This window comes from Natrix helvetica, assembly GCF_964273705.1.
Source record: "Natrix helvetica genome assembly, chromosome: Z".
NCBI lineage: Eukaryota > Metazoa > Chordata > Lepidosauria > Squamata > Natricidae > Natrix > Natrix helvetica.
In genome coordinates, this window is record NC_138554.1 from 3,418,066 (window position 1) to 3,444,230 (window position 26,165).

Consider the following 26,165-nt stretch of genomic DNA (forward strand, 5'->3'; position numbering starts at 1 on the left):
AATTGATTCATGAGTCTCAAGCCAAGTTTCAAAGGAAAACCAGTCATTTATTAGGAGCACTATTTTGGCAATACCCTATTGCGGTCAGATCTGAGCCTCATTTGAATTGTAGCTGAACTTTACCCCTGTTCCTTCCCTCCCCTCCGTCTGTGTCATAAATCACATTCCCCAATGAGGTGCACCCCTCCCCCCCCACCCTTTGCTCACCATGGCAAATTTATGAGTTGACACCCGCTATGGAAGAAAGGCGCACGTTGGTACCTTGTTCCGCGGCAAGGCCAGGCTGCAGACGGCGCACTCCCAGCTGAGCAAGCGTTTGATGAAGTCGCGGTTCGGGGAGGCCTTGACGGCTTCCACGATGTCTGAGAGCTCCCAGCCTTCATTTGGCTGCTCCAGCATCAATGAGACCACCAGCTCGGCCCGGCCCCAGCTGGGCAAAGACAGAGAGGCCAGGAGACGACGCAACAGCGCCTGGTGAGGAACAAGATGAGAAATGATCAGTGGTAACTCACATTGGATCTCTGGATAGAGATCCCTTCCTGTTCTGACCACGGCGTCCCCAGCAGCACGAAGCCGAGTCCTCGTCCCGATAAACCCCTTTGATTTAATTGACAGTGAATTCCTCTCCCGCAAAGTCTTTCCTCTCCCACAGTCTTTCAAGATATTGGAGAGTGGCCAGGCCGATATCTTTCAGACGCCACAATACTTGGCAAGAATGCAGGAATGAACGAATGGTCTCCTGCAAACTCCACTCCCCTGGCGCTCCCTCTTTTATTTCCTCTGAGAGGGGCCATTCATCGTCCGCTTGCTTCCAAGTCGACCCTTGTTCCTTAGCTGTTCCCTTTGTCTGGCAACTCTGCGCATGCGCACACTGGGAACAGGTTCCAGCTGTTCTTCTGCCTCACTGATGACTCCGAAGGTAGCTGATAACTGTCAGACGGCCCTGGCCCCCTCTCTGCCTCCGACACAGAGCCCTCGTCCAAGCCTTCCCCAGACTCCAGGACTGGCCCAGGTTCCTCCCCAACCTCCTCACTGTCCGAATCTGCTGCCAGCTCTGCTGGCCGCTGCCGGGACGCATTTCCCTTCCTCTCTCGCTCACCTGTCGGTCGGCGGTCTGGAAATCCACCGGAGGGTCTTCGCTCTCCCACAGCCGCTTGTGAAAAGGTGCCAGGCGGGCCCGCTGCAGCTGCACCAGGGCCCGCCATAAATCGCCGTTGTTCTCGTACAGGGCCTGTAAGACAGGGCCCCGCTCCTCAAAGCCCAGGGACTTCAACTCCGTCACCTGTGGAGCGAACAAAGTCTGACGTTACCTTCCCAGAACCAAACCATAAGCAGGATCTGACCCTGGTTATCCTCCCCTTTCAAAAATAAATCTGATATATACTGAGTACTGCATTCAGTTTTGGTCGCCACGATGTAGAAAAGATGTGGAGACTCTAGAAAGAGTGCAGAGAAGAGCAACAAAGAGGATTAGGGGACTGGAGGCTAAAACATATGAAGAACGGTTGCAGGAACTGGGTATGTCTAGCTTAAGAGAAAGAAGGACTAGGGGAGACATGATAGCAGTGTTCCAATATCTCAGGGGTTGCCCCTAAGAAGAGGGAGTCAAGCTATTCTCCAAAGCACCTGAGAATAGAACAAGAAGCAATGGGTGGAAACTAATCAAGGAGAGAAGCAACTTAGAACTGAGGAGAAATTTCCTGACAGTGAGAACAATTAATCAGTGGAACAGAAGTTGCCTCCAGAAGTTGTGAATACTCCAACACTGGAAGTCTTTAAGGAGATGTTGGAGAGCCATTTGTCTGAAGAGGTGTAGTAGGGTTTCCTGCCTAGGCAGGGGGTTGGACTAGAAGACCTCCAACGTCCCTTTCAACCCTGTTATTCTATCCTATCCTATTCCTATTCCTATTCCTATTCTATTCTAGTCTATTCTATTCTATTGCATTCCATTGCATTCTCTCTTTTCTTCTCAATACAATAGTAGAGTTGGAAGGGACCTTGGAGGTCTTCTAGTCCAACCCCCTGCCTAGGCAGGAAACCCTATACAGTTCCAGACAAATGGCTATCCAACATCTTCTTCAAGACTTCCAGTGTTGGGGCATTCACAACTTCTGGAGGCAACTTCTGTTCCACTGATTAATTGTTCTCACTGTCAGGAAATTTCTCCTCAGTTCTAAGTTGCTTCTCTCCTTGATTAGTTTCCACCCATTGCTTCTTGTTCTACCCTCTTCTCTTCTGTTCTCCCCTCCCATTCCCTATCCTATTAGTTAAAGTTGGGGTAGATGGCTTGACAATTAAATGGAAAACTGCTTTCTGGGGAATTCTGGGAGTTGAAGTCCACCCGTCCTAAAGTGGCCAAGGTTTGACACTATTATTCTGATTTCCCATACGTTTTGTCCAGACTCACCTTGCTCCGACGGGCACTGAGGCATCGACCGACGGCGTCATCTACGTCGCCCAGGCTGGCCACCCAGGCGGTTTGGACTTCCTGGAGGGTTATGGCACCCAGCCCACCGCCGGGGTCCTCCTCGCCTCGCTGAGTGGCCACTTCCGCCATCCCTTCCAGGACGCAGGGCAGCTCCGATTTCAGCCAGGCCAGGGGCAGCTCGGCTCCCGAGTAGCACAAGGCGGCCGCCACCATTTCGGGGGCCACGCCCACGCTTTCCGCCTCCTGTGGGGCCAAAAGACAAAGCCAGGGCCTTTGATGACAGAGGGAGGACTCCAAAGTTGGTCAGCAACTATATTGGCCGGAAGGACAATGAGTTGTAGGCAGTCCTTCGCTGACAACGGTTTCATCAGTCATGGTTTTCTCTTATCTTCGCTAGCGGTTCGGAACTGACATGCACGGAGAGTCCGTGATGACTCTGGGCGGGTGGGCCTCTGCAAAAGTTCTGTTCTGACCGAGGCTTCCCAAGAGCATGAAGCAAACACCTTGTCCCGACAAAAAAAACCTTTTTATTAATTGATTGTGAATTCTGTAAAACTTGGCAAGGAGTCTCGGAGAGTCTCCAAACTAATGAAGCTCCTGCAAACTCCCCTCCCCTGTCGCTCCTCTTTTAGGGAAGGAAGGGAGGAAGGGAGAAAGAAAGAAAGAGAAAGGAAGGAAGGAAGGAGGGAGAGAGAAGGAAGGGAGAAAGAAAGAAAAAGAAAGAAAGAAAGGAGGGAGGGAGAAAGAAAGAAAGAAAGAAAGAAAGAAAGAAAGAAAGAAAGAAAGAAAAAGAAAGAAGGAAGAAAGGGAGAAAGAGAAAGAAAGAAGGAAGGGAGGGAGAGAGAAAGAAAGAAGGAAGGGAGAGAGAGAGAAAGAAAGAAAGAAAGAAGGAAGGGAGAAAGAAAGAAAAAGAAAGAAAGAAGGGAGGGAGGAAGAAAGAAAAAGAAAGAAAGAAGGGAGGGAGGGAGGGAGAAAGAAAGAAGGAAGAAAGGGAGAAAGAAAGAGAAAGAAAGAAGGAAGGAAGGGAGAGAGAAAGAAAGAAAGAAGGAATAGAGAGAAAGAAAGAAAGAAGGGAGAAAGAAAGAAAAAGAAAGAAAGAAGGGAGGGAGGGAGGAAGGAAGAAAGAAGGGAGGGAGGAAGAAAGAAGGAAGGGAGGGAGGAAGAAAGAAGGAAGAAAGAAAGGGAGGGAGGGAAAAAGGAGAGGAAAGAAAGAAGGACTACCAACCTGGCACTAGACGCAGCTTCAGAGGATAATCCAGGGCTGGAAGGGACCTGGAGGTCATCTAGTCCAACCCTGCTCCAGCGGCACATTCTGAGTTTCTGTCCTTTAATCCCCCAGTTACACGACTTACATGGCCACACCCACCCAGTCCCATGACCCCACCACCACCAAGCCACGCTCACAGAACCGGTCGTAAAAAAATGTAGATTATACCACCGATATAGACACACACACACACACCCAAAATATCTGTGTACGAGACAAAAAGAAAAGAGCTCGGGCAGGCTTCCGATATATCCTAAGGCCCCCGGACCCCCAAAGATAACACGCCCAGGAGTCGAACTACAATTCCCACAACCGCCGGGGGCTACAATTGAAGGAGACGCATACAGAACTGATTGGCGGTGCGGGGAGAACTCACCCTGATCAGGGCCACCATTTTCTGCCCGTCGTCCCGCAGCTTCTCCTGCCTCTGACGCTCCACCTCCTCGGGCGAGGCTGACGGGGCTCGACACAGACCCTGGGGCTCCCCGGGGGCTTCCACCACCTCTCGCTTCAGCCTGCCCACCTCCTCTTTCTCCGTCCCGGCGAGGTGGGAGGGCTGGGGATCGCCGTGCAGGCTGGTGCAGTGGCACACCTCGCAGATCCGTCCGCCGCCGCTGTTGCGGAAAGTGCAGTGTTCACACTGCCAGCTGGGGGCCTGCGGGAAGAGAGAAGGTGGCGGGGGGCCATCCGGGATGAAGATGAGCGCCGGGGGTGCCAGACCGGGCACGGATAAAATTCGGGATCAGGCGCGGCAAAGATCGGACGTCGAGAACGGGGACGGGGAAAAAGTGACATCAAAAACGGGCCGAGGTCAGAGAAGACATTGCGGATTAGGCCTGGCAAAAATGAGACATCGGGAGCAGCCCCAAAAGATAGCGCCACCCAGAAGCGGAACTACAATTCCCACTACAGCTGGCATTCAATCTGACATCGAGACGAGGCATGGCGAAGATCGGACATGACCAAGAAGAGACATCATAAATCACACGTAGTCCCAATCTCTTGCCCGTAGCAGTCTTAGCCGTGTTGGGTCTCAATGTCCGATCTTAGGCATGAAAGCCGGCTGGGTGAGTTTGGACCAATCACCAGGAGACTGGGAGTTCTAGTCCTGCCTTAGGCATCAAAACTATGAGTGACTTTGGGCCAATCAGCAGGAGACTGGAGTTCTAGTCCTGCCTTAGGCATCAAAACTCTGAGTGACTTTGGGCCAATCAGCAGGAGACTGGGAGTTCTAGTCCTGCCTTAGGCATCAAAACTATGAGTGACTTTGGGCCAATAACCAGGAGACTGGGAGTTCTAGTCCAGCCTTAGGCATCAAAACTATGAGTGACTTTGGGCCAATCAGGAGACTGGGAGTTCTAGTCCTACCTTAGGCATCAAAACTCTGAGTGACTTTGGGCCAATCAGCAGGAGACTGGGAGTTCTAGTCCTGCCTTAGGCATCAACACTCTGAGTGACTTTGGGCCAATCAGGAGACTGGGAGTTCTAGTCCTGCCTTAGGCATCAAAACTATGAGGGACTTTGGGCCAATCAGGAGACTGGGAGTTCTAGTCCTGCCTTAGGCATCAAAACCATGAGTGATTTTGGGCCAATATCCAGGAGACTGGGAGTTCTAGTCCTGCCTTAGGCATCAAAACTCTGAGTGACTTTGGGCCAATCAGGAGACTGGGAGTTCTAGTCCTGCCTTAGGCATCAAAACTATGAGTGACTTTGGACCAATCACCAGGAGACTGAGAGTTCTAGTCCTGCCTTAGCCATCAAAACTATGAGTGACTTTGGACCAATCACCAGGAGACTGAGAGTTCTAGTCCTGCCTTAGCCATCAAAACTATGAGTGACTTTGGACCAATCACCAGGAGACTGGGAGTTCTAGTCCTGCCTTAGCCATCAAAACTATGAGTGACTTTGGACCAATCACCAGGAGACTGAGAGTTCTAGTCCTGCCTTAGCCATCAAAACTATGAGTGACTTTGGACCAATCACCAGGAGACTGAGAGTTCTAGTCCTGCCTTAGCCATCAAAACTATGAGTGACTTTGGACCAATCACCAGGAGACTGGGAGTTCTAGTCCTGCCTTAGGCATCAAAACTCTGAGTGACTTTGGGCCAATCACCAGGAGACTGGGAGTTCTAGTCCTGCCTTAGGCATCAAAACTCTGAGTGACTTTGGACCAATCACCAGGAGACTGGGAGTTCTAGTCCTGCCTTAGGCATCAAAACTATGAGTGACTTTGGACCAATAACCAGGAGACTGGGAGTTCTAGTCCTGCCTTAGGCATCAAAACTATGAGTGACTTTGGACCAATCACCAGGAGACTGGGAGTTCTAGTCCTGCCTTAGGCATCAAAACTCTGAGTGACTTTGGCCAATCAGCAGGAGACTGGGAGTTCTAGTCCTGCCTTAGGCAAGAAAATTATCTAGGTGACTTTAGGCCAATCACCAGGAGACAGTGAGTTCTAGTCCAGCTTTAGGCAGGAAAGCTAGTTGGGTGACTTTGGGCCAATCACCAGGAGTCAGTGAGTTCTAGTCCTGCCTTAGGCATCAAAGCTATCTGACTGACTTTGAGCCAATCACCAGGAGTTGGCGAGTTCTAGTCCCGCCTTAGGCACAAACACCCTCTGGGTGTTTTTTGGGCCAACCACCAGGCGACAGTGAATTCTAGTCCTGTGTTAGAAACCGCTTCCTCTTGGAAGCTCCCCCCCATACTCACATCTTCCTGCTGGGATCCGCTCTCTTCCCCCCAGGCTATCAGGGGCTTGGCATCGCCGGTGCCCGGTCTCCCAGCTAGGCGCGGCCTCTCGCAGACGGCGCACAGGACTGTGGCCGACTCATTCTCAAAGGTGCAGCTTTGACAGGACCAGCGTCCTCTGGCCAGCTGGCCCGGGCTGGTCAGTTCGTCGTCCAGGCCGAGGTTCTGGGGGGTCTTGCACCCCCGAGGCCGGTCGCAATTGGTGCAGAGAATGGAGGAGGCCTCGTTGTTCTTCTGACAAGCTGCGCACCGCCAGGGTGGACGCGGACTGGGGATGGGGCGGGAGGATGAGAGCGGGGGGAGGCTGGGGGGTCGCAGGGAAGTCGTTTCCGAGGGGATGCTACAGAGGCTGCAAAGAGACAAGAACCCAACGCTGTATGAATCACAAGTGACTAACCAATACACTCATAAATTCTGGGCACAATGAGAATGTATCTGCCGAATAAAACTCCGCATCGGTGACAGGAAAAGCCTCCGGCCAGGAAACACTCAGCTCCATTCAGTGGGCCAGACTCCAGCCCCGCAAGGGATTATGGGGTCATTAAAAGATGACGATCCTATGGTTAGAGCTGGTGCAGTGGCCTAGAGGTAGAGCTCTTGCCTCACAATCAGAAGACTGTGAGTTCGATCCTAGGTAGAGGCTGACATTTCTCTCTCTGGGCACAATGAGAATATATCTGCTGAATATAACTCCGCATTGGCGACAGGGAATGGCATCCGGCCAGTAAACACTCAGCTCCATTCAACTGCTCAGACTCCACCCCGCAAGGGATTATGGGGTCGTTAAAAGATGATGAGCTGATGCATTCAGGTGGGCCTCGACTTACAACCATTCGCTTAGCGACCAAAGTTACAGCGGCACTGGGAAAAGCCACTTGAAACTTCTCCTCACGCTTACGACCATCCGCAAGGTCATGTCGCCTGATCAAGATTTGGGCGCCCGGCAACCGATGGTCGCCCTGCAATTGTCATTTGTGACCTTTCCTGCCAAGCCAAGTCAACGGGGGAAAGCCGGATTCGCTTAACGGCCACCTGATTCACTTAACGACCGCAGCCGTTCCCTTCACTGCCACGTCGTAAAATCGCTCGCCACTCGCTCACCCTTTGGCCCCCATTAGGGTCATTAAGACTACCTGTATCTCAGATTAATTTGGGGGGGGACGGGACAGAGGGAAACAATTCCACCAGAGGGAAAAATGGAGGGGTGGTTTGCTTTGGATCCAAACATCAGGAAGTGGAAACCATTTTCCTGTGGGGAGACTTGCACCCAAAAAGGTACTGTTGTGGCCCGCCAGTAGCCAGAGGAGCTGGCCGCAGATTGGGACATTAAGGAGGTTGGGGAGGAACCCGGGCCATTCCTGGAGTCTGGGGAAGGCTTGGAGGAGGGCTCTGCGTCGGAGGCAGAGAGGGGGCCAGGGCCGTATGCCAGTTATCAGCTGCCTTCGGAGTCCGACATCCGTGAGGCAGAAGAACAGCTGGAGCCTGTTCCCAGTGTGCGCATGCGCAGAGTTGCCAGACAAAGGGAACAGCTAAGGAACAAGCAGTGACGTGCGGTGAGGTTTATGACTGGTGAGGCACTGACACAGTGCTGGGTTTCAAATATTTTTAGACTTGTGGACTTCGACTCCCAGAATTCCACAGCCAGGCATGCTCAGTTCCAATTTAAAGCGACAGCATTTGTTTTTCTCCTTTGCTCCTTCTTTCTTTTTCTTTTTCTTCTCCTTCCCCTCCTTCCTCCCTCTCTCCCTTCCTCCCCCTCTCTCAAACACACACACACACACACACACACACACACACACACAGAAGTTGGATTGGACTATCTCTCCTACCCCTTCCCTCTCTCACTCACTCTCAAACAAACCCCCCCACACACAAAAGTTGGATTGGCTTGGCTTGAAAGCAGCTCCTCTGCCATTCCCCCCCTCCCCATTCCCCTGCTGCCTTTCCCAAACACCTCCACCATTGCAAATGCAGCCTGCTGTCTGGGTGGGAAATGCCTGGAACACAATAAAGCCCACCCACCACCTCCTGCTGGCAGGCTGGGGTGAGAGGAGAGGCAGAGAAGCCGGAGGGGAGCCGAGCCAAGCCTTCCAAAAGAAAGAGGCTGGGGGGAAGTGTGTGTACTACAGCATGGCTCTTTGCCTGGCTTCCTGCCTCCTCCTGTGGTCTCCTCAGTGCTCGCTTGTGCTCTCCCTCCCCAAGTGTAGTTTGATTGCAGGTGGAGCCACGTTGCCTTTTCAAACTTGTAATCAGTGAAGCTGGGCTAGATTTTTATATAGTTTTATCCAGCTGTGTGTGTGTGAGAGAGAAATGAATGGGGGCCTGGGGAGGAAGTCACTACACTTGGGGAGGGAGAGCACCAGTGCGGTTAAGCAGAGTCATCCACGGTGAGGCAGCAACTAGCTCAGCTTTTTCCTTTTACTTTTTTTTTTTTTCATGATGAGAGTGGTGAGGCTATGCGTCACTTGCCTCACCTGACTGCACGTCACTGGGAACAAGGGTCGACTTGGGAGTAAGGCCACAAGCGGACGATGAATGGCCCCTCTCAGAGGAAATAAAAGAGGGAGCGCCCGGGGAGTGGAGTTTGCAGGAGGCCAATGAAGTTCTCTTCATTGGTTCGGGATTCTCCGAGGCTCCTTGCCAAGTTGAACAGAGAAGGTCTGTGACCGTAAATCCTCCCTCGAAAGACTAAAAGGGGGTTTGGTCGGGACAAGGAGTTTGCTTCAGGCCCTTGGGAAGCCTCCATCACAACAGATACCTGGGGTTGGGGGGCGGTGGAGGACTCTGCCACGCTCTGCTAGGGTTCTTGGCCGGCACCCGATGGTGATGCATCCGGGAAGGATGCTTATGAAACAGCCAATCGCAGTTAGGACACAAACTCTGGTTGCAAGCCGCGCAGTGCTGAGACGGGGCTTCTAAACCGCAGAGCAGGCAGGTGTCTGGAGGCAGATTCCCTGCAGTCCGGGAAAAAGAGAGGGGGGAGGAGGGGGGGAAGGAGAGAGAGAGAAAGAGAGGGAGCGAGGGAGAAACGGAGAGGCAGAGAAAGAAAGAGAAACAGGGAGGGGGGAGAGAGAGAGGGAGAGAAAGGGAGGGGGAGGGAGGGAGAGAGGGAGGGAGAGGGAGGAGGGAAGGGGAGGGAGAAACAGAGAGGCAGAGAGAGACAGAGAGACAGAGGGGGGAGAGAGGGAGGGAGAGAAAGAGAGAGGCAGAGGGGGGAGAGAGAGGGTGAAAGAGAGAGAGGCAGAGAGAGAGATGGAGGGAGAGTGAAACAGAGAGGCAGAGGAGGGAGAGAGAGTGGGAGAGAAAGAGAGAGAGAGGCAGAGAGAGGGATGGAGGGAGAGAGAGGGACGGGGAGGGAGAGAGGGGGAGAGAGGGACGGGGAGGTAGGGAGGGAGAGCGGAAGGGAGGGAGGAGGGAGAGGGCGGGAGGGGGAGGGAGAGAGGGGAGGGAGAGCGGAAGGGAGGGGGAAGAGAGAGGGGGAGGGAGGGAGAGAGGGGGAGAGAGAGAGGGAGGGAGAGGGAGGAGGGGAAGGGGAGGGAGGGGGAAGGAGGGAGAAACAGAGAGGCAGAGAGAGACAGAGAGAGGGAGGGGGGAGAGGGAGGGAGAGAAAGAGAGAGAGGCAGAGAGAGAGAGGGAGGGAGGTAGAAACAGAGAGGCAGAGGAGGGAGAGGGAGGGAGAGAAAGAGAGAGAGGCAGAGAGAGAGAGGGAGGGAGAGAAAGAGAGAGAGGCAGAGAGAGAGAGGGAGGGAGAGAAAGAGAGAGAGGCAGAGAGAGAAATGGAGGGGGGGAGAAACAGAGAGGCAGAGGGGGGAGAGAGAGTGGGAGAGAAAGAGAGAGAGAGGCAGAGAGAGGGATGAAGGGAGAGAGGGGGGAGAGAGGGAGAGGGGGGAGGGAGGGAAAGGGGGGAGGGAGGGGGAGGGAGAGTGGCAGAGAGAGGGGGAGGGAGGGAGGGGGAGAGACAGGAGGGAGGGAGAGAGAGCGGAAGGGAGGGAATAACAGAGAGGCAGAGAGAGACAGAGAGAGGGAGGGGGAGAGAGGGAGGGAGAAACAGAGAGGGAGAGGGGGGAGGGAGAGAGAGAGAGAGAGAGAGACAACAATTTTCTCAAATTTTGTTCCGCTTAGGTCTCAAAACTCTACATCAGAGGCAGATTTTATTCCCGAGTTATCAATCAATCAATCAATCAAAATTGAGCTGGAAGGGACCTCGGAGGTCTTCTAGTCCAGCCCGCTGCTCAAGCAGGAGACCTATAACATTTTAGACAAGGGACAGTCCAGTCTCTTCTTAAAAACCTCCAGTGATGAAACACCAACAACTTCTAGCGACAAACTGTTCCACTGGTTAATTGTCCTCACTCTTAGGAAGTTTCTTCTTAATTCCAGGGTGCTTCTCTCCTTGTTTAGTTTCCATCTATCGCTTCTTGTCCTGCCTGAATGTGCTTTGGAGGATAATTTGACCCCTTCTCTTTGTGGAAGATTGCTTGCCCTAAGATTGCCCTAATCCATCTTTTCTCCAGTCTTAGTCAAACCCAAATCCTGCAATCGTTCTTCCTATATTGTTGTCTCCAGGAATGCAATCCTCTTAGCTGCTCTTCTTCGCTCTTTTTAAAATTAAATTAATTTTGGGTTCATCGTCAGTTCGATTAATCCGAAGATTTACAGCTAGTCCTCGGCTTACGACCAAAATGGAGCCTAAAAGGTTTGTCGCCGAGAAAGATAAATCGTTCCGTGAACTTGGCTCCGTTTTACAAACCTTTCTCGCCCACGGCTGCTCAGCGAATCGCTGCCTTTGTTAAGTGAGTCACACGGTCGTTAAGTGAATCTGACTCCCCCAGTGACATTGCTTGTCAGAAGGTTGCAGAAAGAGATATGGCCACCGTCATAAATAGGAGCCAGTTTCTGAGGGTCTGAATTTGGATCCCATGACCATAACGGTTAGAAGTGTGAAAAATGTTCATCAGCCACTTTCTTTGGTGGTGGTGTAACTTCGGTCATTAAATGAATTGTTGTTAAGTCGAGGACTACCTGTAGTAGGAAGCCTGTAGAGCAGTGTTACCTGATCTTGGCCCCTTGACTTCAACTCCCAGAATTCCCCAGCCAGCTCTTCCCCCCCCCCCCAGTTTGTTGAAAATCAAGATATATTACACTTACTGCATACCCACTATCTATTAAGAAAGTTACCCTACGTGGCTGCCTGGGGAATTCTGGGACTTGAAGTCTGCACATCGGAACGTTCCCAAGGTTGGAGACCCCCGATTGAAGACTTGTGGACTTCAATTCCCAGAATTCCCCAGCCAGCTCTTGTTTTCCCCCCAGTTTGTTGAAATCAAGATATATTACGTTTACTGCATACCCACCGTCTATTAAGAAAGTTACCCTACGTGGCTGGCTGGGGAATTCTGGGACTTGAAGTCTGCATATCGGAACATTCTCAAGGTTGGAGACTCCCGATTTAAGACTTGTGGACTTCAATTCCCAGAATTCCCCAGCCAGCTCTTGTTTTCCCCCCAGTTTGTTGAAATCAAGATATATTACGTTTACTGCATACCCACCGTCTATTAAGAAAGTTACCCTACGTGGCTGGCTGGGAAATTCTGGGACTTGAAGTCTGCATATCGGAACGTTTCCAAGGTTGGAGACCCCTGATTTAAGACTTGTGCACTTCAATTCCCAGAATTCCCCAGCCAGCTCTTTATATTCCCCCAGTTTGTTGAAAATCAAGATGTATTACGCTTACCGCGTACCCACCGTCTATTAAGAAAGTTACCCTACGTGGCTGGCTGGGGAATTCTGGGACTTGAAGTCTGCATATCGGAATGTTTCCAAGGTTGGAGACCCCTGATTTAAGACTTGTGCACTTCAATTCCCAGAATTCCCCAGCCAGCTCTTTATATTCCCCCAGTTTGTTGAAAATCAAGATGTATTACGCTTACTGCGTACCCACCGTCTATTAAGAAAGTTACCCTACGTGGCTGGCTGGGGAATTCTGGGACTTGAAGTCTGCATATCGGAATGTTTCCAAGGTTGGAGACCCCCGATTTAAGACTTGTGCACTTCAATTCCCAGAATTCCCCAGCCAGCTCTTTATATTCCCCCAGTTTGTTGAAAATCAAGATATATTACGCTTACTGCGTACCCACCATCTATTAAGAAAGTTACCCTACGTGGCTGGCTGGGGAATTCTGGGAGTTGAAGTCCACCCACCTTCCAGGGGCTGAGATCAGATCTTTAAATCTCTCCCCCGCCTCTGGTCTAAAAGATCCTTTTGATCTTGGTTCATCTCAAGCCCGCAGTTTGATTATGAACCTGGTTTGCGTTACAAAGTCAGTCCCACGAATGTGGCCCCTTACAACCAACCGCCCGGGGCTCTTTCTCATATTTACCTGCGTGAATCATGGCTAAAAGTGGATTCGGGGATCCAGCATCGGCCGTCTTTTTGATCTGGAGAAAGAGAGGAGAATCAGGACCACGGAAGGACGAGGAGAGAAACAAACCTTCATTCTAGGTTTCCTGCCTTGACGGTCAACGTAGGCCTTGAAGAAAATGTAGAGCAATCCCGAAGGAAGGAAAATCAGCCCGTCGGCCAGTTGATACATCTTCTCCCTCCGTCCTTTACTTATGACCACAATCCCGCCCAATATGAAACCCTTGCTTTGCCCCATTTTGTGACGTTTCTGGCCACGGTTGTTAAGTCAATCCCTGCAGTTGTGACGTTGTTAAGTGAACTTGGCTTTGTCCGAAGGTCGCACGAGGGGAAACCACACGATTTCCCCCGGGGGACACTGCGGCCGTCATGTCAGTCCGTTGCCAAACGTCCGGATTTTGATCAAGTGACCATGAGGATGGTGCAACGGTCGTTAAGTGTGAAAAGCGGCCGTAAATCCCTTTTTTTTCAGCGCCGTTTAGTGACTTGGGTCACGAAACGAACGGTTTGAAGTAGAGGGAGATCTGCATGTGGGATTCTCTCCTTCATCATCCACAGCCAGCGCTTCTGGTGGGGGATGATGGAAACCAGAGTGAGAAGATGGTTTATCCACCGGATCAAACAAAATGGTTTCCAGACAATTATAGACAGATAATCCACAACTCACAACCACAACTCACAACCCCTGTTGCTCAGCGTTAGCATGTCGGTTAAGTGAGCCCTGCCTGATTTGACTATTCTTCCTCCCCCCACAGTTGTTAAGTGAATCCCACGGTCGTTAAGCGGATCACATGGTCATTAAGCAAATCCAGCTTCCCGCCCATCGACTCTGCTTGTCGGAGGCTGGCGGGGAAGGCCACAAATGGCGATTGGGTGACAAACACACATCCCGGCCTGCCGCAACGGTCACGAATTCGTGCCTAGCGTGGATCACACGATCCCAGGGACACTGTGACGGTCGTAAGTGTGAAGCCTGCTCACCAGTCACTTGTTTCAGTGCTGCTGTTAACTTCAATTGGTTCTTAAATGAGTAGTTGGAAGTCAAGGACACCCCCCCCCCCGGACCGATGTTTCTCATCCTTGAACGTTTGAAGATGAGTGGACTTCAACTCCCAGAGTTCCCCCCACTGGGGAATTCTGGGAGTTGAAGTCCACCCATCTTCAAGGGGCTGAGATTGAGAAACGCTCCCATGGAGAGACTTACAAACAAAATGCTCTCACCCAGCTCCCCAAACATGACCAACCCTCTGAAGTGAACTCAAAAGATTCTTCGATCCCAAGGACCGGCCCATAGATTTCCACTGTTCTCCTCTCCTCTCCTCTGCCTTCTGCGCATCAGGCACTGGACCCAGCTGTTCCTCCTCTTCCTCATCAGCCATCTCCGGACCTGGCGGCTGTTGACTCTCCATCTGAGGGCTGACGGACGGCCCAGACTCCCCCTCTCTCGCGCGACCCACCTCACTCCCTACTTCACCCCACCACCCTGCCCTATAGCCCTTCTCACCTGTAATACCTGGTCCATTAATTCTTGCAACACCTGAGGGTTGGGGTGCGTTTCCTACACAAGGAAAAAGAGTCACAAGTCTCCTTCAACTCTTTGCAGGGACCCCTAAAGGTTCTCTAGCAGTCCCCGTCCGTCCTCCCACCAGACCGCCTCGGTCTCACGGCCCCACCGCCCCGTACCGAAAGGACAAGGGTCAGCTCTGCGCGGAGTAGCATGACGTCTACGGTGACGGATGCCACTTGAGGAATGTCTGGCTCGACCTGGGAATCTGGGAAGTAAAGCCCGTCGGCCTTTTGTTCCAAATAGCCGTACAGCCGGAGGACGTCCCGTCCACCCTGCAGGAAGAGAAGAGGTCATTTTGGCAGGCCAAGGGGTGACACATACAAAAACGTATACAAAACAGAGAGAGGATGAGAGAGTGAGAGAGAGAGACAGACAAAAAGAAAAAGAATAAAAAGAGATAGAGAGAGGAGAGAGAGGGGGGAGAGAGAGAAAGGAAGAGAGAAAGAGAAGGAGAGGAAGAAAGGGAAAAGAGAAAGAGAGAGAGGGAGAGACACAGAGGAGAGAAATGGAGAGAGAGAGAAAAAGGGGTGATAGGGGAAAAGAGAAAGAAAGAGAAAGAGAGAAAGACACAGAGAAAAATAGAAAGGGAGAAAGAAAAATATAGAGGAAAAAACAGAAAAAGAAAGGGACAGGGAGAGGAAGAGTGAGAGAGACAGAGAAAGGGGGAAGAAGAGGTAGAAAGAGGGAGAAAGGGAATAAGAAAGAAAGCGAGAAAGAGGGAGAGAGAAAGGGAGAAAGAAAGGGAGAAGAAGAAATAGAGAGAAAGAGAGGGAAAAAGAAAGAGGGAGAGAAAGAGGAGAAGGGAAAGAGAGAGGGAGAGAGAAAGAGGGGAGACAGGGAGAGGGAGAAAGAGAGAGAAAGGGGGAGAGAGAGAGAGAAAGAAGAGAGAGAAAGAGAGCGAGAGGGAGAAAGGGAGAAAGAGACAGAGAAAGAGACAGAGAAAAAGAGAGAGAGGAGAGAGAGGGAGAGAAAGAGTAGGGAGGGGGAAAAGAGAGAAAGAAAGTGAGAGGAAGGGAGAGGAAGACACAGAGAAAAAAGAGAGAGAGAGGAAGAAAAGATACAGAAAAAGGGAGAGAGTAAGAGAGAAAGAGAGAGGAGAGAAAGAGAGAGATGGAAAGCGGAAAAGAGAGGAAAAAAAGAGAGGGATGGAGAGAAAGACACAGAGAAAAGGAGAAAGAAAAAGAGAGAAAGAGGGACAGGGAAAGAAAAAGAGGGAGAGCGACAGAGAAAGGGAGAAGAAGAGATAGAGAGAAAGAGGGAGAAAGGGAATAAGAAAGAGAAAGAGGGAGAGAGGAAGAAAGGGAAAAGAAGAGATAGAGAGAAAGAAAGAGAGAGGGAGGAAGGGAAAAAGAAAGGGAAAGAAAGAGGGAGAGAAAGGGAAGGAGGGAAAGAGAGAGGGAGAGAAAAGAGAGAGAAAGAGAGGGAGGGAGAGGGAGAAAGAGATAAGAGAGATTTTTGCCAACATTTATTCGATGCCGAATCTTCTTTAAAACATTTGGAAATTGTTGGGAAAAGAAAGCATAATTTCAGTAGATCCATTCCTTCATTTCAGCAAAACAACAACAACTGTATATTATACACAACAACTGTATATACTGTATATCTTTTTAAAAAGGAAATTCCATCCCCTACACAACCTCAAAACTGACATTATAAAAGTACGTAGTATTTCTCAACCTGGGACGCTTTGAGGGGGTGGACTTCAACTCCCAGAATTCCTCAGGGAGCATGGGGGGAAACGAGGGCCCTTTTATGACTCGCGGACTTCAACTCCCAGCATTCCCCAGCATAGCCTGGCTGACTCGAGAATTCTGGGAGTTGAAGTCCACACCCTCTCTTCAAGTGGCAAAACACCGTTTTAAAGGATTCCTCTCCCAAAAAGCCTGTGGATTCTAAAAGTTTGGCTCTTTGAGGGCCTTGATCCCAGATCCCCTCCCGGGGAAATCCCTGCCCGGGAACATGGAAAGCCCCGTCAAAAATTAACCAAAATTCCGGGGAGATTTTTCTGCTAATCGTAGACAAGCAAGCCGATAAACTTTGGAAAGTTTTCTGGAATCCCGGGGATTCCCAGAATCAGGTTATTTCTCTCCAGAAAGGATCCCCTGACGAAGGACCTGCCCCTCCCAAACCCGATTTCTTAAACATTATCGAGGCTTTCAATCCATTCTCTGGAAATTCACCCTGGAATTGGAAAAGAAGAGAAAATGGGAATTTCATTCCCGGTTCGAGTTTGGGAAACTCCGGTGAATTTTTTTTATTTTTCATTTTGAAGCCTTTAGGATCTTCTCCAGCGTGAAACTCAAAACTTTAAATCCAGCGGGACCGCCGCGGAGAGAAGGGATCCAGTTTGGGAGGCAGGGGAGGGGTGAGGGTGGGGGAGCTTACCTGGATAGTGTCCACCGTATCTCGGAACACCGGATTGTTAAATTTGACCATTCGCCAAAAATAAGGTTTGCGAGGATGCAGAAGGTTCCGGCCGTATTTCTCCAGGATTTGGAAAGCGGTGGAGATCATGCGGAGATCCACCTGGATCTGAAGAGGGATTGGCAGTTCAGCAATGTCTCTCCCCCCGCCCCAGAAGCTGTAACTGGTTCTGGGTTCGAATGCAGCTGGCCTCCGAGGCGTTCTCAAAAGCACGCTTAATTCAGCTGGCGCTCGGCTTACGTCCGTTATAATGGCACTGAAAAAAAGTGACTTAGGACCGGTCCTCGCACTTAGGACTGGTCCTCGCACTTACGGCTGTATTAGCATTCCCACAGGGTCACATGATCCAAAATTTGGGGCTTAGCAACTGGCAGGTATGGGGGGTGGGGGGAAACAGTCCCCGTTTTGTGATTCTTCCAAGCTTGGTTTCCGGCTAGCAAAGTCGAACGGGGGAAGCCAGATTCGCTTAGCAACCATGGAATTCACTTAGCGACCGCAGCGAGAGGAAAAAAAGGATGCCAAACCGGGCGCGACTCGCTAGAACGGCCGCCTCGCTGAGCCGGGGAAATTCTGGTGGCCGTTAAGTCCAGGACGACCTGCAATCAGCCCACCCAAACTGTTTGTCTTGAGGACTAGAAGCTTTGTTTTGGAAATGGGAGGTCTGAGGAGCGTGTCACTAAATTCCCCCAAACTGAGGAATGGAAAGAAATGAACCCCATATCGTACCTGGCCCCTTACACCTAGCCAGACGGCTTCCAAGCTGAGTTTAATTGCATTTCTATTTATTTATTTCCATTAATTAACTCCTTAATTATTAATTTATTAATTTATATGCTGCCTCTCTCACTGTCAAGGGACTCTGGGTTGCCTGCGACGATATAAAAACATCATATAAAACAATAAGTACATTAAAAAAAAAGTATCTGCTTAATTTTCAGCTTTTGCAACGTCGGTTTATTCCATCAATGGGTTCAAGTAACATTACAGGTGGGCATTCAACAGGTATAGCATCCGACATGGGATCCACCTCTCCTCTTGCCCCACCCCTCACCTGCTCCTTGGCACTGAGGGCGATCTCCCCCTCCACCGTGGGAAAAATGAGCATTACAGGCAGACATTCAACAGGCAAAGCATCCAATATAGGATCTACCCTCCCTTTTAAACTACTCCTCGCCTGATCCTTGACGTTGAAGTCCACTTTCCTCCCCTCCAATGGGTAAAAAGACCGTTACAGGCAGACATTCAACAGGTAAAGCATCCCACATGGGGAAATCTATCCTCCCTTTTATCCACGCCACATCTACTCCAGGACGTTTTGAGGGCAGTTTTCCTCTCCCCGCAAGGAGTAAATGGAGCATTACGGACAGGCATTCAACAGGTAAATCATCCAGTGTGAAAATTACTCTCCCTCTTACCCACTCCTCGCCTACCCCTTGGTGTTGGAAACCCAGTTTCCTCCCCTTCAATGAGTAAAAGTAGCATTGCAGGCAGATATTCAGCAGGTAAAGCATCCCACGTGGGGAAATCTGTCGTCTCTTATCTACTCCTCACCTACTCCATTACATAGGAGGGCATTTTTCCTCTCCCCACAAGGAGTAAACAGAGCATTACAGGCAGACATTCAACAGGTAAAGCATCCCACCTGGGGAAATCTATCATCCCTCTTATCTATTCCACATCTACTCCAGGACGTTTTGAGGGCAGTTTTCCGCTTCCCGCAAGGAGTAAACGGAGCATTACGGGCAAACGTTCAACAGTGGGGAATCTATCGTCTCTCTTATCCAGCGGTGGGCTTCACTTATTTTTATCACCGGTTTGCTGTACGCGCGCATGCTTGCTTCACACATGCACCTTCCGCGCATGCACCGGGCCAGAAAAACATGTCTAAATAGGACGGCATCTCCATTACTGGTTCAGCCGAACTGGCTGAATACTACCTCTGCTCTTATTCACTCCTCACCTACTCCATGACATTTGAGAGCATTTTTCCTCTCCCGGCAACGAGTAAACAGAGCATTACAGGCAGACATTTGACAAGTAAAGCATCCGGCGTGGGGTCCACCCTCCCCCTCACCTCACCTGCTCCTTGACGTTGGCTCGCAAAATGCCCTTCGCGTCGATTTTCAGGTATTTCTGGGGCGGAGACAAAGGCACTTCCACCAGGCTCTGCAACAGTTCGGCGTTTTGTTCGGAAGGATTCTGGATCAAGGCGGTAACCAGCTCCTTCCGAAGGGCCGCGAATGCATGGGCGGCGTCCCCCATCGCTGTCACACACAAACACACAAAAATCAAACGTGAGATGCCGCTTTGGCACTCACCGGCAAACTGGAAAATTCCTTTGCAGGGCAGAAAAAGCAACATTCCTTTGGAAACCAGGCGCAGGGACTCGGGTTACAACAGCCCTACGAGGTAGGCCAAAGGTGACGTTTGATGCCGAGGAAGTCTGTCTGCAGAAAGACCCCGTCTTACGGCAGTCCACTTAGTGACCATTTGACGTTACGGCAGCGCTGGAAAAAAAGGGACTTAGGGCCTTTTGTCAGACAGACAAGCTTTGTGATCACGAGATCTAAATTCAGAGTCTTGGCTGCGACCTTGTATTTATGACGGTCGCAGCATCCGGGGGGGGGGTGTCACCTAATTCCGCTTTGCCGACCTTCTGACTGGCACAGTCAACGGGGAAGCCAGATTCACTTAACAACCACGTTACTAACCGAAGAACTGCAGTGATTCGCTTAACAACTGTGGCACGAAAAGTCCAATACTGAGGCAAAACTCACGTAACAGCGGTCTCACTTAGCAACGGTAATTCTGGGCTCAATTGCGGTCGTAGGTTGAGGACTCCCCGCAGTCTGAATCAGAGTTGAATTCTGTCAATGGGCTGGGGAGTTCTGGCAATTGAAGCCCACGCCTCCTGACCTCAAGAGACCCCAGAAAATATGATCTTCTCTACATATAATGTATAAAACGTGTTTCTGTGTGTGTGTGTGTCCCAGCATAACTCTGGAACGCCTTGAGCAATTTCAACCAAACTTGGTACACAGGTAACCTACACTCTGGAAACAAATACTGGGGGGGGGGGGGCAGAGTTGGGTTGCTCCCGGTTCGGCCCAGATCAGGCGAACCGGTAGTAGTGGCAGTGGGAGGCTCCGCCCACCCACCCGGACGATTCTGTGCATAAACGTCACGCGGCCGAAGTTTTCCAGCATAACTGTGGAATGCCTCGAGCAATTTCAACCAAATTTACTCTCTTGAGAAAAATATTGTGGGGGTTAAGATGCCCCTAACACCCCTCGGGTGGGTGTTCTGTTAAGATACAGCTTGTTGTGTCTTAAAATGGCTTCTACTGTGTAATGGAATTGCCATGGTAACAGCTTCACAGTACTCTACAAGGGGGCTCCCTCTGGTAAGGGGGAAAATCCAACATTAGAAATTACGTTTGGTCCACACATCCCCCCCCCCTAAATAAATACGCGGGCAACGCTGAGTTATCGGCTAGTAAATGATCAAGTCAGCTCTTTCTCTCAGCCCAGCCCACCTCGCAGGGTTATTGTTGTGATGAAAACAGAAGGAGGTAGGAGGATTAGGGACATTTCCCCCCCAGTCCCTTGAGTTACTTACAAAGTACAGGTAGTCCTCGACTTACAACAGTTCATTTAGTGACCGTTTGAAGATACACCAGCACTAAAAAAAAGTGACCTAGGGCCATTTTTCACACTTACGACCGTGGCACCATCCCCCCATGGTCATGTGATCAAAATTCAGATGCCTGGCCACTGACTGATACTTATGACGGTTGCGGTGTCCCAGGGTCAAGTGACAAGGAAAGTTAAACGGGGGAAGCCCGATTCACTAACAACCAAGTTCCTAACTTAACAGCTGTAGTGATTCCCTTTAATGACGGTGGCAAGAAAGGTTGTAACGTGGGGCAAACCTCAATAAATTTATCACTCAGCAACATAAATGTCGGTCTCAATTTTGGTCCTGCCTTGAGGACTAGCTGTAATAAGGTCAGGATAAACAAATAATAATAATAATAATAATAATAATAATAATAATAATAATAATAATAATAATAATAATAATAATAATAATAATAATAATTTACAGCTGCTATAAAAAAATGGCGCAGACTGATTATAAATTGCGGCACAATTCAGTAGCACAAATGATCCACTGGAATTTGTGCAAAAATTATAATATTAAAACAGCAACAAACTGGTAGGAACATAAGCCTGAAAAAGTTGTCGAGGGTCAGATGGTCAAGATCTTGTGGGATTTTCGTATACAAACGGACAAAATACTAGCGCATAACACGCCAGACATCACACTGATTGAGAAAAAGAAGGTTACAATCATAGACATCGCAATACCAGATGATAGCAGGGTCGAGGAGAAGGAACATGAAAAAGTCGCGAAATACCAGGACCTAAAAATTGAAATCCAACGATTATGGCACAAACCAGCAGTGGTAATTCCAGTGGTAATCGGCACACTGGGTGCTATTCCAAAAGCACTGGAATTACATTTAAAACAGTTAAAACTTGACAAAATCACCATCAGTCAAATGCCAAAAGCTGCACTGCTTGGATCTGCATGTATATTACGAAAATATGTTACGACGTACCAAGCCCCTGGGTGGGGCCCGACTAGTAATCAATGCCAAATCCAGCGAAACAACTGGCCGCTGTGATACAATCGTATAATAATAATAATAATAATAATAATAATAATAATAATAATAATAATAATAATAATAATAATAATAATAATAATAATAATAATAATAATAATAATAATAATAATAAAACAACAACAAACTGGTGGGAACATAAGCCTGAAAAAGTCACCGAAAATCAGATGGTCAAGATCCTGTGGGATTTTCGTATACAAACAGACAAGGTACTAGCGCATAACACGCCAGACATCACACTGATTGGGAAAAATAAGGTTACAATCATAGACATCGCAATACCAGATGATAGCAGGGTTGAGGAGAAGGAACATGAAAAAGTCGCGAAATACCAGGACTTAAAAATTGAAATCCAACGATTATGGCACAAACCAGCAGTGGTAATTCCAGTGGTAATCGGCACACTGGGTGCTATTCCAAAAGCACTGGAATTACATTTAAAACAGTTAAAACTTGACAAAATCACCATCAGTCAAATGCCAAAAGCTGCACTGCTTGGATCTGCATGTATATTACGAAAATATGTTACGACGTACCAAGCCCCTGGGTGGGGCCCGACTAGTAATCAATGCCAAATCCAGCGAAACAACTGGCCGCTGTGATACAATCGTATAATAATAATAATAATAATAATAATAATAATAATAATAATAATAATAATAATAATAATAATAATAATAATAACAACAACAACTACTACTACTACTACTACTACTACTACTACTACTACCAACAAGAACAATGATGATGATGATGATAACAGCAACAAGAATGAAGACACTACCACTACTAACAAATTTATTATGATTTTATGATTTAATATTGATTTAATATTTAATAAAATAATAAATTGTTTATTATTATATTTTATTATTATAATGATATTTGTAATGCATTTTAAAATGTGCAGTTGACTAGTTTCATGTTTAATGAATAAAAAATAATTTTAATAATTTTATAACATACAATATATATAATATATAATATAATGTACTATAATGTAATGTAATATGATATAAGATGATATGATTATAATATAATATAATATAATATAATATAATATAATATAATATAATATAATATAATATAATATAATATAATAATATAATATAATATAATATAATATAATATAATATAATATAATATAATATAATATAATATAATATTATATAATATTATTATATTATATTATATTATATTATAATATAATATAATATAATATAATATAATATAATATTTGTAAGGAGGTACTTGGTTGATACTTAGAATGCTGGCAGCAACCCGTATCAACCATATCAACTGCCAGTCAAAACGGTATTTGTGATATTTTTAAATGTTCAGTTGACATTTCCTGTTTAATGAATAAAGTATATAATAATGATGATGATGATGATGATGATGATGATGATGATAATAATAATAATAATAATAATAATAATAATAATAATAATAATAATAATATAATAATAATAATAATATTTAAACACCCCATTTTTAATACTTTTTAAAATGTTCAGTTGACATTTCCTGTTTAATGAATAAAGTATATAATAATGATGATGATGATGATAATAATAATAATAATAATAATAATAATAATAATAATAATATTTAAACACCCCATTTTTAATACTTTTTAAAATGTTCAGTTGACATTTCCCGTTTAATGAATAAAGTATATAATAATGATGATGAGGTTTAAGGTTTAAGGTTTATTAAATTTATAGACCGCCCCCTCTCCCCGTAGGGACTCGGGGCGGTGTACAGACCGTTCATGTTCAAAACAACAAAACATAACATAAGACATCGGACAAAACAACGCACACATACCGTCTGTGTGATATAATAATAATATTTAAACACCTCATTTTTAATACTTTTTAAAATGTTCAGTTGACTGTTTCCTGTTTAATGAATATAAATAATACCAATAATAATATTTTAACCTCCCCATTTTAATACTTTTTTAAATGATCAGTTGACTGAGCTTCATCTTTAACAAATAAAGTATATAATACTACTACTACTAATAATAACAACAACAACAATATTTTAACCCCCCATTTTCAATACTTTTGAAAATGATCAGTTGAATGAATAAAGGATATAATAATACTAATATTATTTTAGCACCCCATTTTTAAGACTTTTTAAAATGTTCAGTTGACTGTTTCCTGTTTAATGAATATAAATAATACCAATAATAATATTTTAACCTCCCCATTTTAATACTTTTTTAAATGATCAGTTGACTGAGCTTCATCTTTAACAAATAAAGTATATAATACTACTACTACTAATAATAACAACAACAACAATAATATTTTAACCCCCCATTTTCAATACTTTTGAAAATGATCAGTTGAATGAATAAAGGATATAATAATACTAATATTATTTTAGCACCCCATTTTTAAGACTTTTTAAAATGTTCAGTTGACTGTTTCCTGTTTAATGAATATAAATAATACCAATAATAATATTTTAACCTCCCCATTTTAATACTTTTTTAAATGATCAGTTGACTGAGCTTCATCTTTAACAAATAAAGTATATAATACTACTACTAATAATAATAACAACAACAACAATAATATTTTAACCCCCCATTTTCAATACTTTTGAAAATGATCAGTTGAATGAATAAAGGATATAATAATACTAATATTATTTTAGCACCCCATTTTTAAGACTTTTTAAAATGTTCAGTTGACTGTTTCCTGTTTAATGAATATAAATAATACTAATAATAATATTTAACCCATTTTAATACTTTTTAAAATGATCAGTTGACTGAGCTTCATGTTTAACAAATAAAGTAAATAATAATAATAATAATAACAACAACAACAACGTTTTAACCCCCCATTTTCAACTTTTGAAAATGATCAGTTGACTTGAATGAATAAAGGATATAATAATACTAATATTATTTTAGCACCCCATTTTTAAGACTTTTTAAAATGTTCAGTTGACTGTTTCCTGTTTAATGAATGAAGTATAGAATAATAATAATAATAATAATAACGACAACAGCAGCAATAAGAATAATATGTTCCCGTCCCATTTTCGATACTTTTGGAAACGTTCAGGTTGACTTTGACTTTCCTGCTTAATGAGCCAAGGACAGGACTGGGGAGGATGGAAGGCAACCAGGGGAAACTTTGGGAAGTCCTAAGATCTTTGATCTGTCAAAACCACCCAAGAGTTTGGGGGACCCCCGAAGTCTCCATCAAGGAGAAGAGAGAGCGCGTTGCAGGGACTACAAAGACCTTCTCCCCCCCCCCCAGCCTTCCCCCCCTTTAAGACCGTGAGTCGGGGAACGATGGGAGTTGTAGTCCAACCCTCCTAAGGAGGAGGAGGAGGAGCCGTGGCCAAGAGAGGGGCGGCCAACCGAGAGGATCAGCCCCAGCCCCGCAGCCCCCCGAAGAGCCCAACGATCCGCTTCCTCCCCATTCCCCCCAAGCTCCGGATTCGAACCCAGGGCAGGGAAAGATTGCCACGGGGAAGGACGGGATCGGCCTACCTTGCAACCAGGGTTTTTCCCCCCCAACCCCGCTTTGCACGAAGAAGAAGCCGGCGCCTGGAAGAGGGGAAGAGCCGCCCGCTGGAAACCGAAACCGGAGTCAAACAAAGAGACCAAGAAGCGACCTCCGGGGACGCGGAGGAAGAACTACAAGGAGTAGGGAGGCGAAGAGGAGTCGGGGAAGGGGGCCTCTGAGCAGGGGCAGAGCGCCCAAGGATGTCCTCCTCCTTCCCAGCCCGCCCCAATGGCCAGGGAAAGGCCGTTGGCGTGGATGGGTGGATGGATAGCAGCCACGCGCGAGGAGGAGGCGCATGTCAGCCCCTGACCTTCCCCTCCCCAGACTTGCAAAGGGGAGCGTGGGAAAGGCGTCTTCCTGGGTAGATACAGGGGGACACGCGGGCCCCGTGCGTGGGAATGCCACTTTCCAAAGGGCCGCCCGAGGACGATAGGAAAAGGAAAGGAAGATTTTAAAAAAGGAAAGAAAAAGGAAAAGAAAAGAAGATAGAAAAGGACAGGAAAGGAAGATAGAAAAAGGGAAGGGAAGGAAGATAGAAAAAGACAGGGAAGGAAGATAAAAAAGGAAAGGGAAAGGAAAGGAAAAGAAAGGAAGATAGAAAAGGACAGGAAAGGAAAGAAAGATAGAAAAAGGAAAGGAAGATAGAAAAAGACAGGAAAGGAAGATAAAAAAGGGAAGAAAAAGGAAAAGAAAGGAAGATAGAAAAGGACAGGAAAGGAAAGGAAGATATAAAAAGGAAAGGAAGATAGAAAAAGGCAAGTGAAGGAAAGGAAAATAGAAAAGGACAGGAAAGGAAGATAAAAAAGGAAAGGAGAGGAAGATAGGAAAAGGAAAGGAGAGGAAGATAGGAAAAGGAAAGGAAAGGAAGATAGAAAAAGGAAAGGAAAGGGAGATAGAAAAGGACAGGAAAGGATAAAAAAGGAAAGGAAACAAAGATAGAAAAAAGGAAAGGAAGGAAGAAAGAAAAAGAGAAAGAAAGGAAGATAGAAAAAGGAAAGGAAGACAGAAAGGAAAAGAAATGGAGAGCAAGTAAAGAACGTAGGGAGGGAGGAAGAAAAAAAGGAAGGAACGAAAGGAG

The 26,165-nt window shown here is 47.1% G+C and overlaps 1 protein-coding gene across 2 annotated transcripts in view; it reads right to left on the bottom strand.

Moving 5' to 3' along the window:
• The window catches only part of LOC309381611 (E3 ubiquitin-protein ligase RNF31-like), a 47,749-nt gene extending 22,555 nt beyond the window's left edge, over nucleotides 1–25,194 (bottom strand). For both annotated transcript variants that reach the window (XM_081932791.1, XM_081932790.1), the window contains exons 1-12: nucleotides 25,072–25,194; nucleotides 18,935–19,119; nucleotides 16,817–16,963; nucleotides 14,548–14,703; nucleotides 14,369–14,422; nucleotides 12,824–12,881; nucleotides 9,202–9,397; nucleotides 6,405–6,792; nucleotides 4,072–4,350; nucleotides 2,408–2,671; nucleotides 1,100–1,282; nucleotides 262–471 (exon numbers count right to left, since the gene is read on the bottom strand). In XM_081932791.1, coding sequence (XP_081788917.1) covers nucleotides 262–471; nucleotides 1,100–1,282; nucleotides 2,408–2,671; nucleotides 4,072–4,350; nucleotides 6,405–6,792; nucleotides 9,202–9,397; nucleotides 12,824–12,881; nucleotides 14,369–14,422; nucleotides 14,548–14,703; nucleotides 16,817–16,963; nucleotides 18,935–19,117 — 2,118 coding nt within the window. In that variant the 5' untranslated portion in view covers nucleotides 19,118–19,119; nucleotides 25,072–25,194. The remainder of the gene's footprint in view (nucleotides 1–261; nucleotides 472–1,099; nucleotides 1,283–2,407; nucleotides 2,672–4,071; nucleotides 4,351–6,404; nucleotides 6,793–9,201; nucleotides 9,398–12,823; nucleotides 12,882–14,368; nucleotides 14,423–14,547; nucleotides 14,704–16,816; nucleotides 16,964–18,934; nucleotides 19,120–25,071) is intronic.
• Between the last annotated feature and the right edge of the window lie 971 nt (nucleotides 25,195–26,165).